General features: G+C 40.7%; 1 protein-coding gene across 1 annotated transcript in view; it reads left to right on the plus strand.

Annotated features, from left to right (window-relative positions):
• itga8 (integrin, alpha 8) overlaps positions 1-16,801 on the plus strand; it is a 249,612-nt gene extending 232,811 nt beyond the window's left edge. Inside the window, exons 29-30 of the mRNA XM_073054528.1 lie at positions 990-1,112; positions 13,372-16,801. Of these exons, the coding sequence (XP_072910629.1) occupies positions 990-1,112; positions 13,372-13,458 (210 nt within the window). The 3' untranslated portion in view covers positions 13,459-16,801. The remainder of the gene's footprint in view (positions 1-989; positions 1,113-13,371) is intronic.
• Positions 16,802-19,366: the final 2,565 nt, after the last annotated feature.

Below are 19,366 nucleotides of genomic sequence, written 5' to 3' on the forward strand. Positions count from 1 at the left end.
AAATTAATGAAAATGCAGATAAATCCAGAGTCGATGGATTTATTCATGTAGATTATTGTATCACTATCATAATTTAACTGTATGCAGTTTATTTTCAGTGAGTATGTTACTTAATGATAGTGGTTGTTCCAATTCACTGTCAAGCCCTGTAATATAGAATATTCCATCTTGACAAACTTAATCAGCCTCCTCTATCAAACAAATTTATAATATATTGTGCAAACACGAGGAAATCTGCAGATGCTGGAAATTCAAACAACACACACAAAATGCTGGTGGAACACAGCAGGCCAGGCAGCATCTATAGAAAGAAGCACTGTCGACGTTTCAGGCCGAGACCCCTTCATCAGGACTAAATGAAAGGATTTAGTCCTGACGAAGGGGTCTCGGCCCGAAACGTCAACAGCGCTTCTCCCTATAGATGCTGCCTGGCCTGCTGTGTTCCACCAGCGTTTTGTGTGTGTTGTTATAATATATTGTGAACATTTGTGAAAAATCTTGGACTTCATTCATTAAGAGTCTGACTCCAATAAAGATGACTATTATGTTCTACTCGAAAGATTCTTTTGAAGGTTAGCACAGAGATGATGTGCCAAAAGGCCTTTTTGATTGTTGTATTCTCCCTGACCTAGGAAGTACCGGTATATAATACAGAGGCATATTCTTATACTGGATTGTGGATTCAGGAGTATAAGAGAAAATCTTTCCTCAGGCATTGGGAAACTTAAATTTAAGTAACTACTAAATCTAGAATGAATGATTATGGCCTTGAAATATATAATATCACAAGTGTCCTTCCGCAGGGGAAATCCACTGCCCTTCCCAAATCTGGCCTCTATATGTTTCCCACACGTTGAGGTGGTTTGCTTGAAATTGCCCTGAGAAGTGACCTAGAAAATTTGTGATGAGCAACAAATCATGGCCTTGTCAGTAATGTTCACATCCTGTTGGTGAGTAAAATATAATTTGCCGTGTTTTTCTTGCCCTAGATAAGAACATCAGTGATTTGGGCCACACCTGACGCTTCACTTGCTATTCCCCCATGGGTCATAATTCTAGCTGTACTGGTTGGTTTGCTGGTTCTGGCTATTTTGATCTTGGTCATGTGGAAGGTATGTTTTCAGGTTCTCGTTTCTCTCTAAGAGGAAGTCCTGACTAAAACACGTTGTGCACTAATTTTAAAAAAAGCTAACTGTTAACTTGTTGAATATTTGTTTGAATTATTAATGTTATATAACATTCAAAATAACTATGTCATTGGAAATGAATGAACAGCAGGCAGCTGATTCTATACAGTCCACTAAAGGCCGGTTTTCAATTATAAGGAATAAGCTACACAGCCTCAATGCTCAGAATAAGGTTAAATTTTTCCAAGGGCTGAATTCTTTTAACCTGCTAGTAGTGCCTCTGGATACACTCAGCAGTAGCAAGCACTCCCACAGCATTGGCTTTCTGATCCCTCAAGCACTGCCCCTCCACAGTACGGCACTTCCTCGGTACTGTCCCTCCCTCAGTACTGCCCTTCACAGCACTGTCCCTCCCTCGGTACGGTCCCTCACTCAGCACTGTCCCTCCCTCAGCCCTCCCCCTCCCTCGGCATTGTCCCTCCCTCAGTACTGCCCTTCACAGCACTGTCCCTCCCTCGGTACGGTCCCTCACTCAGCACTGTCCCTCCCTCAGCCCTCCCCCTCCCTCGGCATTGTCCCTCCCTCAGTACTGCCCTTCACAGCACTGTCCCTCCCTCGGTACGGTCCCTCACTCAGCACTGTCCCTCCCTCAGCCCTCCCCCTCCCTCGGCATTGTCCCTCCCTCAGTACTGCCCTTCACAGCACTGTCCCTCCCTCGGTACGGTCCCTCCCTCGGTACTGTCCCTCGCTCGGTACTGTCCCTCCCTCAGCCCTCCCCCTCCCTCGGCACTGTCCCTCCCTCTGTACTGCCCTTCACAGCACTGTCCCTCCCTCGGTACTGTCCCTCCCTCGGCACTGTCCCTCCCTCTGTACGGTCCCTCACTCAGCACTGTCCCTCCCTCGGTACGGTCCCTCACTCAGCACTGTCCCTCCCTCAGCCCTCCCCCTCCCTCGGCATTGTCCCTCCCTCTGTACTGTCCCTCCCTCGGTACTGTCCCTCGCTCAGCAGTTACATAGTTCCCTGCAAGTAGCAACACAGGTGGACAGGCTGGTGAAGAAGGTATGAGAATATTTGCCTTCATCGTACGAGGCACTGCAGAAGGAAAATGGGTCACCGTAACAGTTGTGTAAATTGCTTGTCAGATTGCAGATGAAGGACAATGTGCAGCTCTGATGGCCCACTATAGGAAGGATAGCAGTAAAGCTGGAGAGGGTAAGATTCACAAGCATGTTGCCTTATTTGGAGCACTTGGGCTATACAGAACGGCTGGATAGGCCAGGACTTGTTTTCCTTGGAGCAACCAAGCCTGAGGCATGACCTCAAAGAGGTTTATAAGATTATGAGAGGCATAAATAGAGTAGACAGCCACAATCTTTTCCCCAGGGTAGGCAGTCTAAAACTATAGGGCATGCATGGACTTAAAGTGAGAGGGAGAGATTTAAAGGCATGTGTTACACACAGAGGGGGTGGATATGTGGAACCAGCTGTCAAAGAAGGTGCTGGAGGGTGATACAATATTTAAGAGGCATTTAGATGGGTGCATTGATAGGAAATGTTTAGAGAGATACTGACCAACCAGAGGGAAATACTGGAGATAGACATCTTGATTGGCATGAATGAGTTGGACCAGAGGGCCTGTTTCCAAAGTTGTTGTTACCATGCTTCACTCTGGAGAAAATAATCAATTTTCAGTCGTGTAGTACTGAGTATAGAGGTGTTCTAAGTATCCTCAAACGTAGATCTAAGACTCTCTGTAATATTCAACTTCTCTGCTTTTTAGTTGTATTCCTATCAAAATTAACAGCATTGCCCTGTTCAAACTGTAAAGCAATGGTTAACCTGCAACACTATTTTTATATAGACATGCCTGTCTGTCCTTACACCAGCAAGACACAAGCTTTGCTGGAAATCTCAAAGAGAACATCAGCTCCTGCTTATTAAATATTAATTTTCTGAAAATTTATTAACTTCTATTTTGGTGGACCCACTAGCAAAGGCCATTATAAACAGGTAGTCCTATCAATACTAGGCAGTTCAGGGTGTAGCTATGGAGAGAGACACAGAGTCGACATTTCACAACAATGACCTTTTTTTGGATGGAGGAAATGTGAGGAAGCAAGTATGCTTTAGAGAAGGGAAAGGGGTGGAGAGAACAAAGGGATAGCTGTGATAGGGTGGAGGTGAGGAGGGACTGGATGATGTACTGACTGAGAGTTGGTACAGATAGTTAATCACTGGATTGAGGAGGTGTGAATAGTGACACAAATGAGGAAAAATGGAGGGAACAAAAAATGTAACTTTGAGATACAGAACACAATGCCAGTGAGGGTTTTTCTCTGCATTATTCTCATGAACATAGATTGAGGCTCCACTTGCTTACTACCCACACATTTTACTCATTTGTGCTCTCACGTTCACCTCTCATCCCCTTGCCTGTCACCGATTTGCCTGTCTGCCAACTCCAACCCTCCCCCTCTGCATCATAACTCAATCTGCCTGTCATTCTTCACCCCTCTTCAGTCCAATAATCACTTACTGGCCCTTGGCTCATCACTCCCCCTCACCTATATGCATTGGCTATCTTCTTCCTCCTTAATTCCACAATTACTTTCCCCCACAGATGCTGCTTGACATGCTGAGATCTTCCAGCAGTTCATTTGTTGCTCTAGATAGATCCAAGTTTGATTTGCAAACCTTTGCCATTCTTTCTCATTCAGCACCAGTTGTATCATTCATCTCCCTGGTTCTCCAACTTCGCACATACATTCCCTTTGAGCATACCACCCCTTCCTCTTCTCTACAATTTAAAACACAAAGCATATTTATTACTAACGTACATACCTATCACCATATACAACTCTGGGGTTCATTTTTTTGTGGGCATATAAAGTAAATCCAAGAAACACACCAGAATCAATGAAAGGCCTAATCCAACAGGACAGGCAAGCAACCAAAGAACAGCAAACTATGCAAAATAAATAAATAAATAAGCCATAAATATCGAGAACATGAGATGAAGAGTCCTTGAAAGTGAGTCCATAGGTTATGGGAACAGTTCAGTGATGCGGCTATCCAAGCTGAGTGATTGTCACCTCTGGTTCAAGAGCTAAATTGTTGAGTACCAATAACTGTCCCAGAACCTGGCGAAGTGGGTCCTGAGGCTGCTTCCTGGTGGCAGTAGTAAGAAAAGAGCCTGACCTGGGTGTGAGGGATCCTTGATGCTGGATGATGCTTTCCTGCAACAGCACTTCGTGTAGATGTGCTCAGTGGTGGGGAGAGCTTTACCCATGATGGATTGGGCCGTATCCTTAATTTTTTCTTGGATTTTCTGTTCAAGGGCAAGAGTACTGCTATTTCCTTACCAGGCTGTGGTGCAGCCTGTCAATATACCATCCACCACACATCAAAAGAAGTCTATCAAAGTTTTAGATTTCATGCCAACTCTTCACAAACGTCTAAGGAAGTAGAAGCACTGCCATACTTTCTTGGTAATTACTCTTATGTGTTGGGCCCAGGACAGATGCTCTGAAATGATCACACTGAGGAATTTAAAGTTGCTGATCCTCTCCACCTCTGATCGTCCAATGAGGACTGGCTCATGGACCTTCAGTTTCCTCCTCCTGAAGTCAGTAGTTGACTCCTTGGTCTTGCTGACATTGAGTGAGAGGTTGTTGGTGTTGGACCACTCAGCCAGATTTTCAATCTCCCTCCTATGTGCTGATTCATTACCACCTTTGATCTGGCCATTGACTTTGACCTGACTTTAATCTGATGCATGGTCATTGTCTGAAGTATTAACTTTATTTCTCTCACCTGATCCGCTGAGCATTACTTGCATTTTCCGTGTATTGGTAAAATTCTGACAGTGTTTTTATTTTAATTAGAAACCAATGGGAGCAGGAACACTGTTACACAATTATAATGACCTTTATTATATCATCTTTTCATTTTATAATACTGCCCGAGCTCCCAGATCTTCTTTCACCCGTCTCTTGAATTTAAACAATCCCCCTCAACAGGAAATTGGCAGGCCAGCTTTTTTTATCTATGCTCCTAAGTTGTGGAACTCAATATCTAAAACTTTAATGGACGTAGACTCAGCTGACACTTCTAAACTCGAGCTCAGAAAGAGGTTGGGTCAGAGCCACTGAGCAAACATTTTTAACCAACATAATTCTGTCTTTTATGCTTATGTTTGCTCTTTATCCCATTGTAAAGCCTTTTGAACTACATTGTTTGTTTGAAATGTGATCTATAGATAAGTTCTTATTATCATCAGATTTTTAAAATTTCAAACATAAGACATTACAGCACAGTACAGGTCCTTTGGCCCACTGTCTAAGAGTTTCTTAATGTACAGTATCTGCCTGTACCACTCCCCCGAGCAGTGTGTTCTTTGAACCCTCCTCTCTGTGTAAAAAAAACTTACCTCAGACATACTCCCATAAATTAATTCTGTTATTGGCTAAGTATTTGTAAGATTCGTAATTAATTTTTCAGTACCTGTTTGGAAGTAACAGTCATTGCTTAATAAATATTCTGACAAATAGCAAATAGAAAAAATATATATATTTAGTGTAATGTAAGTGTGTATTGTTTCTAATCTGCCATTGTCATTGGAGTGAATGTCCCGATATCACAACCTGGGACTACTCTGCCACCTAATGGTTATATTTGGAAGTACAAGGAAGAAACTGGGCATTTCTTGTGACTTTAAGTCATATTAACAATTAAATATAGATATGGAGATTAGAGTCATATAAAATGCCTGTTTTATGTGAGCTTCTAAATGACTTTACATATCAGAGTAAAACCGCAAAAATATTCAATGTCAGTATTAGTAGAAAATCATGTGAAGAAAACTTGAATAAAAACTTCTGAAGCATTTAGACCTAGAAATATATTCATACGAATGCTCAAACATAATATCTGCACACCATTGTAGCATTTCTACAAGAGAATTGTGCTCCTAAATGTTACCCGAAGTAAAGCAAAGTTTCAAAAATTTCCAGTGCTGACTTTATGTCATATTTTTCTGCATGAGATTTGCCCCAATGATATCAGCAATCATGCAATACCCATTTTTAGCTTGTTAGTGTGATTTTCAGTATGACCTCTTTATCCAAAGCACAACAACCTTTGTTTACTCACAGAGCAACCAGCTTTTAACTAAGACCAACAGTACTTAAAGGACCATTCACATTCTTTCCCAGGCTACCCATGGTATTCTGCAGGCTCTCTGCTTTCTTTGCACATTGTTCACATTAAGGAGATCATCTTTGCATGCTTTTAAATCAACAAGCATTTGTTTACACCTCCCTCCAGCTTCTTTTTCATGGAACTGGAAAATAGAATTGGCTGCATGGGCTCCTCTATAGTCCAGTCATTAAGCCCAACCTTCTCAACTTTTCTTCATGCATCAACCTCTTTACCCGGGAATCAACCCACCAAAATGTCTCTACACTGCCTCCAATATGAGTTATCCTTTCTTAAATGTGAAGGCAAAATCTGTGCTCTGTGCACCAGATGCCAGGTGCAGCCTCAGCAGTGGCCTGTAAAGCTGCATGAAAATTTCCCTGCTTTTATTCTGCGTGCACAGGTGTCATTACTCAGTGTAATGCACCAAGTCTGACTTGTATCAAGGCCTTTCTGAAAAGCGATGTCCACTTAAGCTATGCTTCGAGAAGAGTGTCCTTAAAATGACCTCAAGTAAAGACTCACATTTGCCCTAGGACTGTCAAGTCACAGTCACCATTAGCTTTAGAAACATTTCAGGCTGTTACAGCTGATGGATGCCACATTTCATTCGGAGTTAGAAAAGATTTCTATGTCACCTGAAACACTTGCAAATTTATCCAGTTGTGCAGAGGAGGGCATTCTAACTGGCTGCATCACTGGTATGGGAAGGAGGAAGCTACTGCGCAGGATCAAAATAAGCTGCAGAGAGTTGTAAACTTAGTCAACTCCATCATGGGCACCAGCCTCCATAGTATCCACGACATCTTCAAGGAACGATGCCTCAAAAAGGCGGCTTCCACCATAAAGGACCCCCATCACCCAGGTCAAGCCTTGTTCTCATTGCTACCATCAGGAAGGAGGTGCAGAAGCTTGAAGTCACACACTCAATGATTCAGGAACTTCTTCTTCCCCTCTGCCATCCAATTTCTGTATCAATATTGAAACCATGAACACTACCTCACTACTTCTTAATTTCCATTTTTGTGCTACTGACTTAGTTTATCTATTTAACACACACACACACACACTCACACTCACACTCACACTCACACTCACACTCACACTCACACTCACACTCACACTCACACTCACAGACACAGACTCACAGACACAGACTCCCACACACAGACACACACATGCACATATATACACACACATACACAGACACACACATACACATATATACACACACATACACAGACACACACACATACACACACATAGACACACATACACACATATATACACACACATACACAAACCCATACACAGACACAGACACACACATACATACACAGACACACACATACACAGACACACACATACACAGACACACATACACATACACACACACATACACAGACACACATACACATACACACACACACTATATATATACATATATATATATGTAATTCATGATTTTTACTGTTGTATTGCATTGAACTGCTGCTGCAAAGTCAACAAATTTCACGACACATGCTGGTGATATTAAACCTGATTCCCAGGGATTACAGCTCACTGCTGCACTTGGGGAGTTACTGACGCTCCATACTTCATGGCAGATAAAGACATCTACTTTCCCTTTAGCACACAGAATCAGGAAGACCAGAAGTGTGGGTGATTTACCGGCATCATAAGCCCTTGCATAGTGCAGACACTCAAAGACTTAAGCCAACTACACTGATGGATATTTAGAGTTAGTACAATATGAAACAGCAAGAGCATGCAGTGAGATCAGAAGCAAAGACTCTAGATTAAATGCAGTGTCCAGCTGCCATGCACAAATGGACATCATGTTAAATCTGAAGCTCTAGCATATAAGATGCTGTCACTGAAGCTCATACAGACATGGGCAACACGTGCAATTCATATGCACACACTAATGTCTATGCATGCACACATATATGAACACATGAATACAACACATTATTGCACGTGACACACGTGTGTGCCAACAGACATGCATACACATAGAGCTGAATACTACAGCACAGCTACTGTGAAAGAAAGATGTACTTCAAGCAAATATATCAACCCATTAAGAATCTCAGTACTCTTGCACACCACCTACCTCCTAGCCCAAACGTTTAACAGTTTCTCACTGCCTGACACGTCTAAGCTGGAAAGGCATAAAGCAGAGCCTCATCTTCTGGGGCTTGACATCTTGCAATGGGGCAACAAAGATCAGTGTCACCTTCCAAAAGGCATCTTAATAGAATGTCAGTGTTTGTACTTATGGAAACTGACATACCATATTGTCACCCCATGGCAACATTAGAGTTCAGGAAACATTTCATCTTTAGTAAAGATTTTTAAAACATCTGCATTTGTTCTATTTTGTCAATATTAAATAGTACTGCCATGTGAGATGCCAGCACTAGCAGGCTGTTAATAGCAATACAGATTGGTTTCTGATCCCAGACTATAGCTGCTAACTTCATGTGGCCTTATGACATGGCCAGGTAGACCAGCTTCATGCAATGTCCCATCTTTTAAAAATTCCAGTTGAACTCATTAGAACAGGGGTGTCAAACTCATTTTAGGTCACGGGCCGGATTGAGCAAAATGCAGCTTCATGCGGGCCGGATCAGTCGGACGCGTGCGAACGCAGCTTTCGTTGCCTCCGTTTTTTCAGCCTGTTCTCATGTGTCTCAGTCTCTGCTATAACTACAAAGTGTTTCACTTTACAAATTCCGTTTCTTATGAAGAAGACTGCCGAATAAACACTAAAAACCCTGAAAACCTGGTACCTGAATAAACTCAGCATTAGCCATATCATACGCCATAGGCGCTTCGATTACTGGGGCCAGCTTTAATAGTAATTAGATATTATCTCGCGGGCCAAAGATAATTCCACTGCGGGCCGGATTTGGCCCGCGGGCCTTGAGTTTGACATATATGCATTAGAGGAATGGAGAAGGATTACAAAAAATATATACATTTTTATTACAGTTGACAACTATATGATACAATTTCTATCCCTCAATAATCAGTCATAAGCTTTGCAGTCATAGCTGAATAAATACGCCCATCCATTTACCTGATTATCAAAGTTAAATAAAACTAAGTAAACTAACAATTAAAAGCATTAACTCTACGTTCATTAAATAGAAATGGATTGTTTTACTTAGCATTTTCTTCCTAAGTATAATGAGAAGTGGTTTAATCTACTGTAAAATGGTTTGATGGAGATGCAATCTACCACAACTGTTAGTTAATTAATTAGCCCCCTATTAGCCTGTTCTCAACTGTCAGTAAAGTGATGGATTATCAAGTGCCCCAAGGAATCAAGGAAAAGAGCCTGTGCTGTTTGGGACTGGCACAAAGGATGGTTCTGGGAGGATTGGAGGTCAATCATCTCAGCCACGGGACAGCTCTACTGGAGTTCCTTGGGCTAATGGACTAGGCCCAAAGATATTCAGCTGCTTTGGGCCTGACCTTCTTCAGTCATAAGGTCAGAAGCAGGATGTTCACTGATGGTTGCTCAAACTTCTCCACTGATATGATGAGTGGTAAATAACACAAGTGCCAGGCAATGGTGATATCCAACAAGAGAATATCCAGCTATCATCGCCTGGCATTCCCATCACTGAACCCCCATGACCAATATCCTGGAGGCTGACATTGACCAGAAACAGAACTGGAGTCTGTGTGGCTTCAATAGCAATTCGGAGACAAGGAATCCTACAAAGAGTAACTGACTTCCTAACTACCCAAAGCCTGTCCACTATCTGCAAGTCAGGAGTGTGACAGGACATATTCTCTACTTGCCTGGATGAGTGAAGCTTCAGTTACTCAAGAAGCTAGACACCATACAGGACGTGGCAGCGCACTTGATAGACACTCAGTCCTTGGATGGCATAGTAGTGTAATGGTTAGCATAATGCTATTGCAGCGCCAATGATCAGCAATCGGAGTTCAATTACCGCCACTGTCTGTAAGGAGTTTGTATGTTCTCCCCTTGATCATCTGGGTTTCCTCCCATATTCCAAAGATGTATGGGTTAGGGTTAGAACTAATTGAGTTCAGATGACACAATTCAAACTTATGGACTATATAACTCGAAATTGTGCTACACTTGAAATCCCTCTCCTGTTCCCTTGACATTTTACCTACAATCTTTAAAAAAATGTTTTAGTTGCACGGCATCAGACATTCTGCAAATAGTCCACACTTCTCTTCCATCAGGCTGCTTCCCAAATGCCCTGAAAACTGCAGTTACTAGCCCTCTTTTAAAAAAGAACAACCTAGATGTCTCAGTATTTAATAACTACAGGCCTATATCAAACTTACGATCATTGAAAAGGTTGTTTGTCAACAACTTAACAGCTTTTTGGCCCTAAGCAACTGTATGGATGTTTTCCAGTCTGAATTTCGACATCACCATAGCACTGAGACTGTTCCGATCAAGGTTTTAAATGATGATGATGGTAAAATTTCAGTTTTGGTTTTACTGGATCGTAGTGTTGCTTTTGACACAGTTGACCATGGCATATAACTGGACAGACTAAAACTGGGTGGGACTTTTCAGTACAGTCCTAAAGTGACTTAAATCATATTTACAAGACAGCGACTATTTTGTATTGATTGCTAGCTGACTGAACAAAAATGACATGCAGAGTGCCTCAAGGTCCATACTAGGGCCTCTTCTGTTTAACATATATATGCTCCCTCTAGCTTAAATCATGGTAAGCAACAAAATAACTTACCATAATTATGCGGATAACACTCAGATTTACATAACAGTATTATCAAGTGACTATGATTGCATACAATCACTAAAAAATTATATTGAACAATTCACTGATTGGATGGACCAAATTTTCCTTCAGAGAAAATTTAAATAATTGTTTTTGGTGCCAAGAAAGAATGATTGAAAGTTGGTGCTCACTTAGAATCCCTGTTGTTACAGTCTACAAACCAAGCCAGAAACCTTGGTGTTGCAATGGACTTGACTAAAATTTTAACTGCCACATTAAAACAATTAAATTTCAGCCTACTACCATCTTAAAGTATAGCAAGAGTTAGAGGTCTTGTGTCTCAGCAAGATCTAGAAATACTCATCCATGGATTTATTTTTAGTAGGCTTGACTACTGTCATGGCGTTGTCACAGGTCTCTGTAAAAAATCCCTCATTCAGAACGCTGCTGCTAGAGTCCTCACTAAGACCAAGAAAGTAGACCATATCACTCCAGTTCTCAGATCATAACACCGGCTTCTTGTCCATCAGAGGACTGACTTTGAAATATTACCGGTTTATAGAGCACTGAATGGTTTAGAGCCAAAATACATCTCCGATCGCTTGCTGCATCATGAACCTTCCCAAGTTGTCGGGTCATCTGGGGCGGGTTCGCTTACCGTCCCCAGGGTCAAAACTAAACTTGGTGTAGCACCTTTTAGTTACTACGCTCTACGTATTTAAGAGGGTTCCAGATGATCTGAAGTCTGCCCCAATTTTAAGCTCTTTTAAATCAAGGTTTAAAGCTTTTCTTTTACTGTAGCTTTTAATTAGAATCTCCTGCACTGGAACTTTTATTTCTTTATTTTTATGTGTGATTTTATTATCTTTATATTGTCTGAAGTTTGATGTTTGATTTTTACATCCTGTTTTATGTAAAGCACTTTGAACTGTCTTGTGTCTGAAAGACTGTGCTGATCATTGACACAAATGACACATTTCACTGTATGCTTCAACATATATGTGACAAATAAAGCTAATCTTTAATCTCTAAACCATTGGCTCACTCAGCCACCGATGCACAGTTTATACCTCTCCTTCCACTCCCTCATCAAATACACCACCACAGTGCCATTACCTGAACAGGCACACTGATACTGTGCATCCCTCTCTGTTAGATTCAGATGGTGCTTGTAATTGTTTTGTCCCATAGCTGACTTTAATCTCCCCCCACCCACCCCACTGAGGCTGTAGTTTGGGGATAACTTCTGTTGGAATCCCTGTGAAGAAAAGGAATGAATGTTCCCACTCTCTCGGTCTCCACCCATTCTCAGGAGTCGACATGTTACCAAACAGCTCTCAGACCTGCTGCCCTGCTGTCACTGGACTTTAGGAAGTGGAAGTGTATGTTGGATTAGACCAGGGATTCCCAACACTTTTTTATGCCATGGACCAATATCATTAAGCAAGGGGTCTGTGGACCCCAGGTTGGGAACTCCAGCTTTAGACAATGTGTCATGATGGATTCAATACCAATGAGGACACTTAAAACCTGTAGCACCCTGGATATTTCTGTTAAAGATTCATTTTGGCATTCTTTCGAGAGGACATCTGGTTCCTGTGGCAGATTGTTGAGGTTAGGTCAGAGCCACTGAGCAAACATTTTAATGAAGCCTAAATCACCTGTAACATTCCATATAACTGTGTGTGCATCAGAATGCAGCCTGAGTTCTGAACTATCCATAACGAGCATCAGAAACAAGATGATTCACAAGGACATAGTTTACAGTGAATTAATTGAATTAAGAAGTGTGGAATGAACTGGGAGTGGAATTGACTCCCAGTCACCGGTCAATTCTCACAGACTGGATTACTTTGTATTTTAAAGTGGAGGGTTTTGGGAACAAAGTGGGCAACTTGCAAAGAGCAATGAGCAGGTTCATCTGTTCAGACATGAGTCGCCTTTGTTGTTTGTGGTATTCCATTTTTCTTGGCTTTCACCTTATCACAGACATTTGCTTTCTTCTCTCCACCCTGCTCCTTCTCTCCTACTTAAAATGGATTTGATTCCCAACTATTCCTACTTCTGATGAAAAATTAGCAACCTTAAGCTTAAATCCCACCCTCCCTTCACAATGCTGCAGAATATTTCCAGTATATTGCTTGTGTATTGATATGGCCAATTTGTTTTGTTTGATGTTAAGGGAAAGTACTTGGGTGCATCCAGATCTTTAATTATAGACTAGAGTTTGCAGTTCTTGTACTTCAAGTATATCCACTTTGTAGTGTGCACCTTTTTAACCTAACTTGCGTTGTGTCCATAGTTTGGTTTCTTTGATCGTGCTCGCCCACCTCAAGATGACAAAACAGATCAAGAACAGCTTCACCCACAGAAGATGACAGATGCCTGAGGACCAACGACAGCTGCTTAACCCATTCAACCGTTACTTTAAAGATCTCTCCACACCATTAAGAATTACTTCCATGTACTTACTTTTGGTCATCATGTAGAAGACAATATTAGGAGGAAGGTAACTTAGAGCAAAACAAGTTAACAGGGAAAGTCTATTGTTGATGGTGCAGTTAGGCATATCAAGTTCCTTTGCAGTTACAGTAAAAGGCCTTTTATTCTGTAAGGGTGGATTTGTTATTTTTAAGTTGCATTGGTTATCTTAAGGTATTTTTTTGAAGTGCAGGTGCTGTGCACTTTGTAAATCAAATAAAATGGTGTCTTATTTTGAACAAATAGTAGAGGTCCACAGAAAATCAGAAATTTTCCATGTTATGAGTCTCATGAGTGCAAACTTCCAAATGGACTACTTTATTTCATGAATTATGTATTGCTGACCTAGTTGGGCAGCTCTCCAGAAATGAACTGCATGTAAGAAACGTTGTTTCTTGCAAAGCAATTGTGGAACTTACTTTCCTTGTTTGCATTGCTATGGTTAAGGAAGAATTACCAAATAAGTGGTTCTCACTGCGAGACAGAAGGCTGCATTCCATGTATGCTTTATTTTTGAAGTAACCAGGTAGAAAATTCAGATGAATTACACTAGCTTGAAAGAAGCATTTGCAAAATAGATCCTTAAATGTGGTACTTCATTCATTCTGTGGTTCATTCTGAACCTGCACTCCTGATGTCTGGGTTTTTTCATGTGAAATAATTTGAAGTATGGTGTCATCCTGCACTGGTCGTGGGAGCAACAGATTTTTTTACGTGCAATATTTTCTATACATATTTATAAATTTCTGAAGCATGTTTACACTGGGATTTAGCCATATGTGAGCTTTACATTTAAGGTTTTTATAACTATTTTATGTATGTTTTATTGTAATGAAGATCTTTCAACTGTATGGAATAGTGACAAAGAATTGCATAACCTTTTCACAAGCATAAGCAATTTTAAGATGTATCGTAGTTTTGTTTGCTAATTTACACATGTGCTAAGTTACTGACATTTACAAAATTACACAACTTCTGTGGAAAGCTGTATTTATGGATTTTGTACCATTCTGGAACATTCCTAATGTAAGTGCAAAATATCAACTCCAACGTTGGATACTGTTGTACTATAAATATAAATTGAAAATACATTATCATATGGCCAACAGCAACATGATTTCACTAGATTTAACAATGCAGGATCAGTTGTTATTGACAAGGTTGTAAATTTTTTGGCATTTGGAGCAAAGAATCCAATTCTCCTGATGTTACATTTTTAAAATTTACTGTATGTATATCTGATAAGCCTGTGTCGTATACTTTGTAACTCATATCCAATAAAACGGAGCAGTCAGACTGCTATGTGCATTTTATCTGAATTGCTAAACAGATATGTTGTGGAAGAACTGATAGCTCTATTCTATGTCTGAGTGTCTTTCTAGCTATACCAATGAATATTGTGGATCCTTCTTTGTGTTCCCAAGAACATTGGTGAATCCCCTTTATCTGCTATTGGGTACTCTTATTTTTTAAAGGAACTCAGATTTGGCAGTCCTTCTCAAACTTGCCATTGTTGCCATTATCCTTCCACCCTTTGTGCGCATTTCATTCTGAAGTGTCATTTTGTTGGCCAGGGACAAGCACAGGAGCCCGGCAGTTTTGCATCAGTCAAGTTAAGTGAGTGGGAAAGGCAGCAATGGCTTCAGCAACAAAATCCAGGATGCTGGGAGAGTGCTGCCAATTCATACTGGCAGCACTGGCTCAGAAATCATACCATCATGAGAAAATTGTAGGATTGGACAAGGGTTCTTTGATGCATAAATCCTTTGCATTTTTTTAAACCTGGCAGGATCAAAGCTGGCATAATGGAAAGGGAAAACACACCTTATTTGAACTGCACTGAAACCAGATGTGCAAAGCTCTTCGGGACTTTGGACATTGTGGATTATGTTTAGTTTATAAGATAAATCTGGTGTTGAGAGTGATATAATGAAAGTTCCTGAGATAAAATAAGGAATTTCCTGTATAAATAATGTTGAGAGGTTTCACAAATCAAGATGAAGTTGAAACTCAATTTGCTCACACATCTTGGGGGTATGTTGAAAAACACATAGCTTTGTCTTTATTGTCAACTGAAAAAATGCCTAGTGTTAGTAACTTGCAACAGGAATCATATGCTTCAGTTCTGTAATGTGGACAAGGAAGAATCATTCTGACACAGAATAAATGAGCAATTAGTCTGTGATTTAATCCCACTGTTGTTTTCTGTTTGCTGTTAATTGGTACTTCAATCCATTTTCAAGAAAATTTTATTTTAATTACCTTCATATAAACTGCACAAAAGCAGCCAGCAAACCAAAGACACAAAAGACTGCAGATACTGGGATGAGGAGCCACTAACAATTTTTTGGTGGAACTCAATGGGTTAAACAGCATCTGTGAAAGGAAAGGAATTGTCAAAGTTTCAGGTCGCAACTCTGCATTGGGACCTTTGAAAATCGAGTATGGATCAGAAAGTCAACAATTCCTTTGTTCTCAGAGATGCTGCTCGACATGCTGACTTCCTCCAGTAGATTGGTTGTTGCAAAAAGCATGTATTCTGATAGTTTTTTCTCTAAAGCTGTTTTCTTTTGCTTTAACTGGTTAATATTTTTAAATCACAGAGCACTCCAGTTTGCCAGTTATTTACAGACACAGTGCAGAATAAGTCATTCCAGCCCTTTGAACCACACCACCCCAGCAATCCCACAACCCTGATTAACCCTAAACTAATAATGGGACAATTTTCAATGACCAATTAATCTCCCAGTGCACATTGGATTGTGGGAGGAAACTGGAGCACCCAGGGAAAACCATTGCATTCCATGGGGAGTATGTACAGAGACTCCTTACAGAACAGCACTGTAATTGAATTCTGAACTCCGGAATGCCTGGAGTTTACATAAAAAGATATACACATATTTTTCTTTTAACTCAAACAAACTTCTTTGCAAAATTAAGAGAATTAGCTGACTTTCTCATATTGTGCTATTATAACTGAGCACTGCTGACTTTAAAATTTTTGTTTTGAAATAAATCAATATTGAGAAAAATATTGAATGTAAGCCAGTTGATTTTAATCTTCACCATAATATTTATTTGTGACAATTTAAGATGCTTTATTTGTATTTTTCTGGTGTTTATCAATGTAGATAAAAACTAACTTCACTGGTATAGGTGGAGCTCATCAGCCATACAGAGTAACTTTAATTAAACAAGATTTTGTTACATTGTGGCCTCAGTACTAGTCAATAAATTTCTATTTCTATTCATATTGTACACCAGTGATTTATTCAAACAAATATGCTAACTTTATATAATTTCCTTCATAATCTTTTGACTTCCAGCAAGCATGAACATGATAGTTCGTACAACTTGATATTTCATTGGCTGTAATGCACTTTAAGACACCCTGATGCTGTGAAGTTTGTAGCTGAAACAATACTTTTAATGTGACTTCAAAAGAGATTTTGATTTCCTATGGTAAACATTTCTTATGCAAACACGAGCTGTACAAATCAAAGTAGAGTTTATTGTCACATGCACAAATACATGTTCAGTATGCACAGATGCAACAAAAACTTGTAGCACTATCACAATCACATAACATCATAATAGCAGCATTCACAAAAATAATAAGTTAATCATAAATTATACATATTTTTACAAGAAAACACAATTGGAGCAAAAAAGGTCCATTGTTTAGTACAAGGTGGTTATAGTGTGCTAAGCTATAGTGATTAGGATTTTTGCCAGCTGGCTCAAGAACAGAACTGTTGAGGGGAAGTAGCTATTCTTGAACTTGGTGAGGCGTTTAGGCTTCAATATCTTCTGCCCAGTGATAGCTAATAAAAAGTTAACATGGTGGAGATTTTTGCCTTCTCAATGCAGCTCCTCCTGTAGATACCACCAGTGATGGGAAAGCAGTGCCTGTGATAAACTAGGCAGAGTCTGCTATTCTCTGCAGCCTCCTACATTTCTAACACTCCGAATTGCTGCAACTAGTCAGGATACTTTCAACAGTACGTTAGTGGAAGCTTGTCAGAATGTTTAATGAAAACCCAAGTGTCCTTAGTTCCCGATGCCATGGGCTAGTGCAGGTAGGAATGGGGTAAATGAATGGCAGCCGAGATGGTGCAGGGAAAGGGTTTCAGGTTCTTGGATCATTGGAACCTTTTCTGGGGAAGGGGTGACCTGTTCAAGAGGGACGGGTTGCACCTGAACTGGAGGGGATCCAATATTCTGGATGTGAGGCTTGCTGATGCAACTTGGGAGAGTTTAAACTCATCCTGCTGGGGCTGGGAACCGGAGCCCCGGGTCTGTAAGAGAAGGATCAGACTAGAAAGTAGATGTCAGGAAAAGCATTGAAAGGCAAAATCGAAATAACAGGTATGATTGGTTGGACAGTTTGAAGTGTATATATTTGAATGCTAGGAGTATTATGGGTAAGGGTAATGAACTTAGAGCATGGATCAATACATGAAACCATGATGTTGTAGACATTACTGAAACTTGGTTGAGAGAGGGGATGGAATGGGTGATTAATGTACCAGGTTTTTAAAGTTTTATAAAAAAAAAAAGAGGAGGAGGGGAGTTGCACTACTAATCAGGGACAATATCGCAGCTGCACTCAGGGGAGACATAATGGAGGGATCAGACACTGATCCATTTGTGTGGAACTCAAGAATAGGAAGGGGGAAATCACACTGGTGAGACTATACCTCAGACCCCCTAATAGTCAGTGGAACATTGAGGAACAGATAACTAATCAGATTAAGGAAATCTGTAAAAATAATAGGGTTGTTGTCATGGGGGAGTTTCAAATTCCCAAATATGAACTGTGATCTTCTTAAGGTAAGTAGTTTAGATGGGGATGAATTTGTTAAGTGTATCCAGGAAGGTTTTTTTTTAATCAATATATTTATGGTCCATCAAGAAGAGGAGCTGTAATGGACCTGGTGTTGTGTAATGCGCCTGGCCAGGTGAGTGACTTTTCAGTGGGTGAGCAGTTAGGGAACAGTGAGCACAACTCCTTCTCTTTCAGGATAGCTACAGATAAGGATAGGTGTGGTCCTTGTGGGAGAATTTTAAATTGGAGTAGTGCAAACCACATGAGCATTAGGCAGGAATTAAGAGGCATTAATTGGGAACACGTTTTCTCTGGCAAGTCCGTGACGGACATCTGGAGGGTGTTTAAAGATCAATTGCACAAAGTGCAGGAAAGGTATGTCCCTGCTGGAAGGAAGGATGGAGATGGAAAGATAAGAGAACCTTGGATGTCCAGAGAGGTGATGAATTTAGTCAAGAAGAAAAAGGAAAAGTATGTAAAGCTTCAGCAGTTAGGGTCAAATGGAACACATGATGAGTATAAAGGCCAGAAAAGAACTAAATAAGGGAATTAGGAAAGCCAGGAGGGGACATGAAAAGTCCTTGACAAGTAGGATTAAGGTGAATAACTAGAGAGGTGGGACCACTAAAGGAGATAGCATTTGCTTGGATGCAGAGAATGTGAGTGGGGTGAGGTGCCTAATGAATACTTTGCTTTAGTATTTACCAAGGAACAGAATATGGAGGAGCAGGAGATCAGTGCTGAGTGTGTAAATACATTAGGCCCTAACAGTTGGGGTGTTTGAGGTTAAGGAGGAGTAAGTGTTGGGCCTCCTAAGGAGTATTAAGGTGGATAATCCCCAGGGCCTCATGGGATTTACCCCAGGACATTGAAGGAGGCAAGGGATGAGATTACTGGGCACATGACTAGTATCTTTGTGTCCTATCCAGCCATAGGTGAGGTTCTGAAGGACTCATGAGTGGCTAATGTCGTATCTCTATTTAAGAAG

The sequence above is a fragment of the Hemitrygon akajei genome, chromosome 8, assembly GCF_048418815.1.
Source record: "Hemitrygon akajei chromosome 8, sHemAka1.3, whole genome shotgun sequence".
NCBI lineage: Eukaryota > Metazoa > Chordata > Chondrichthyes > Myliobatiformes > Dasyatidae > Hemitrygon > Hemitrygon akajei.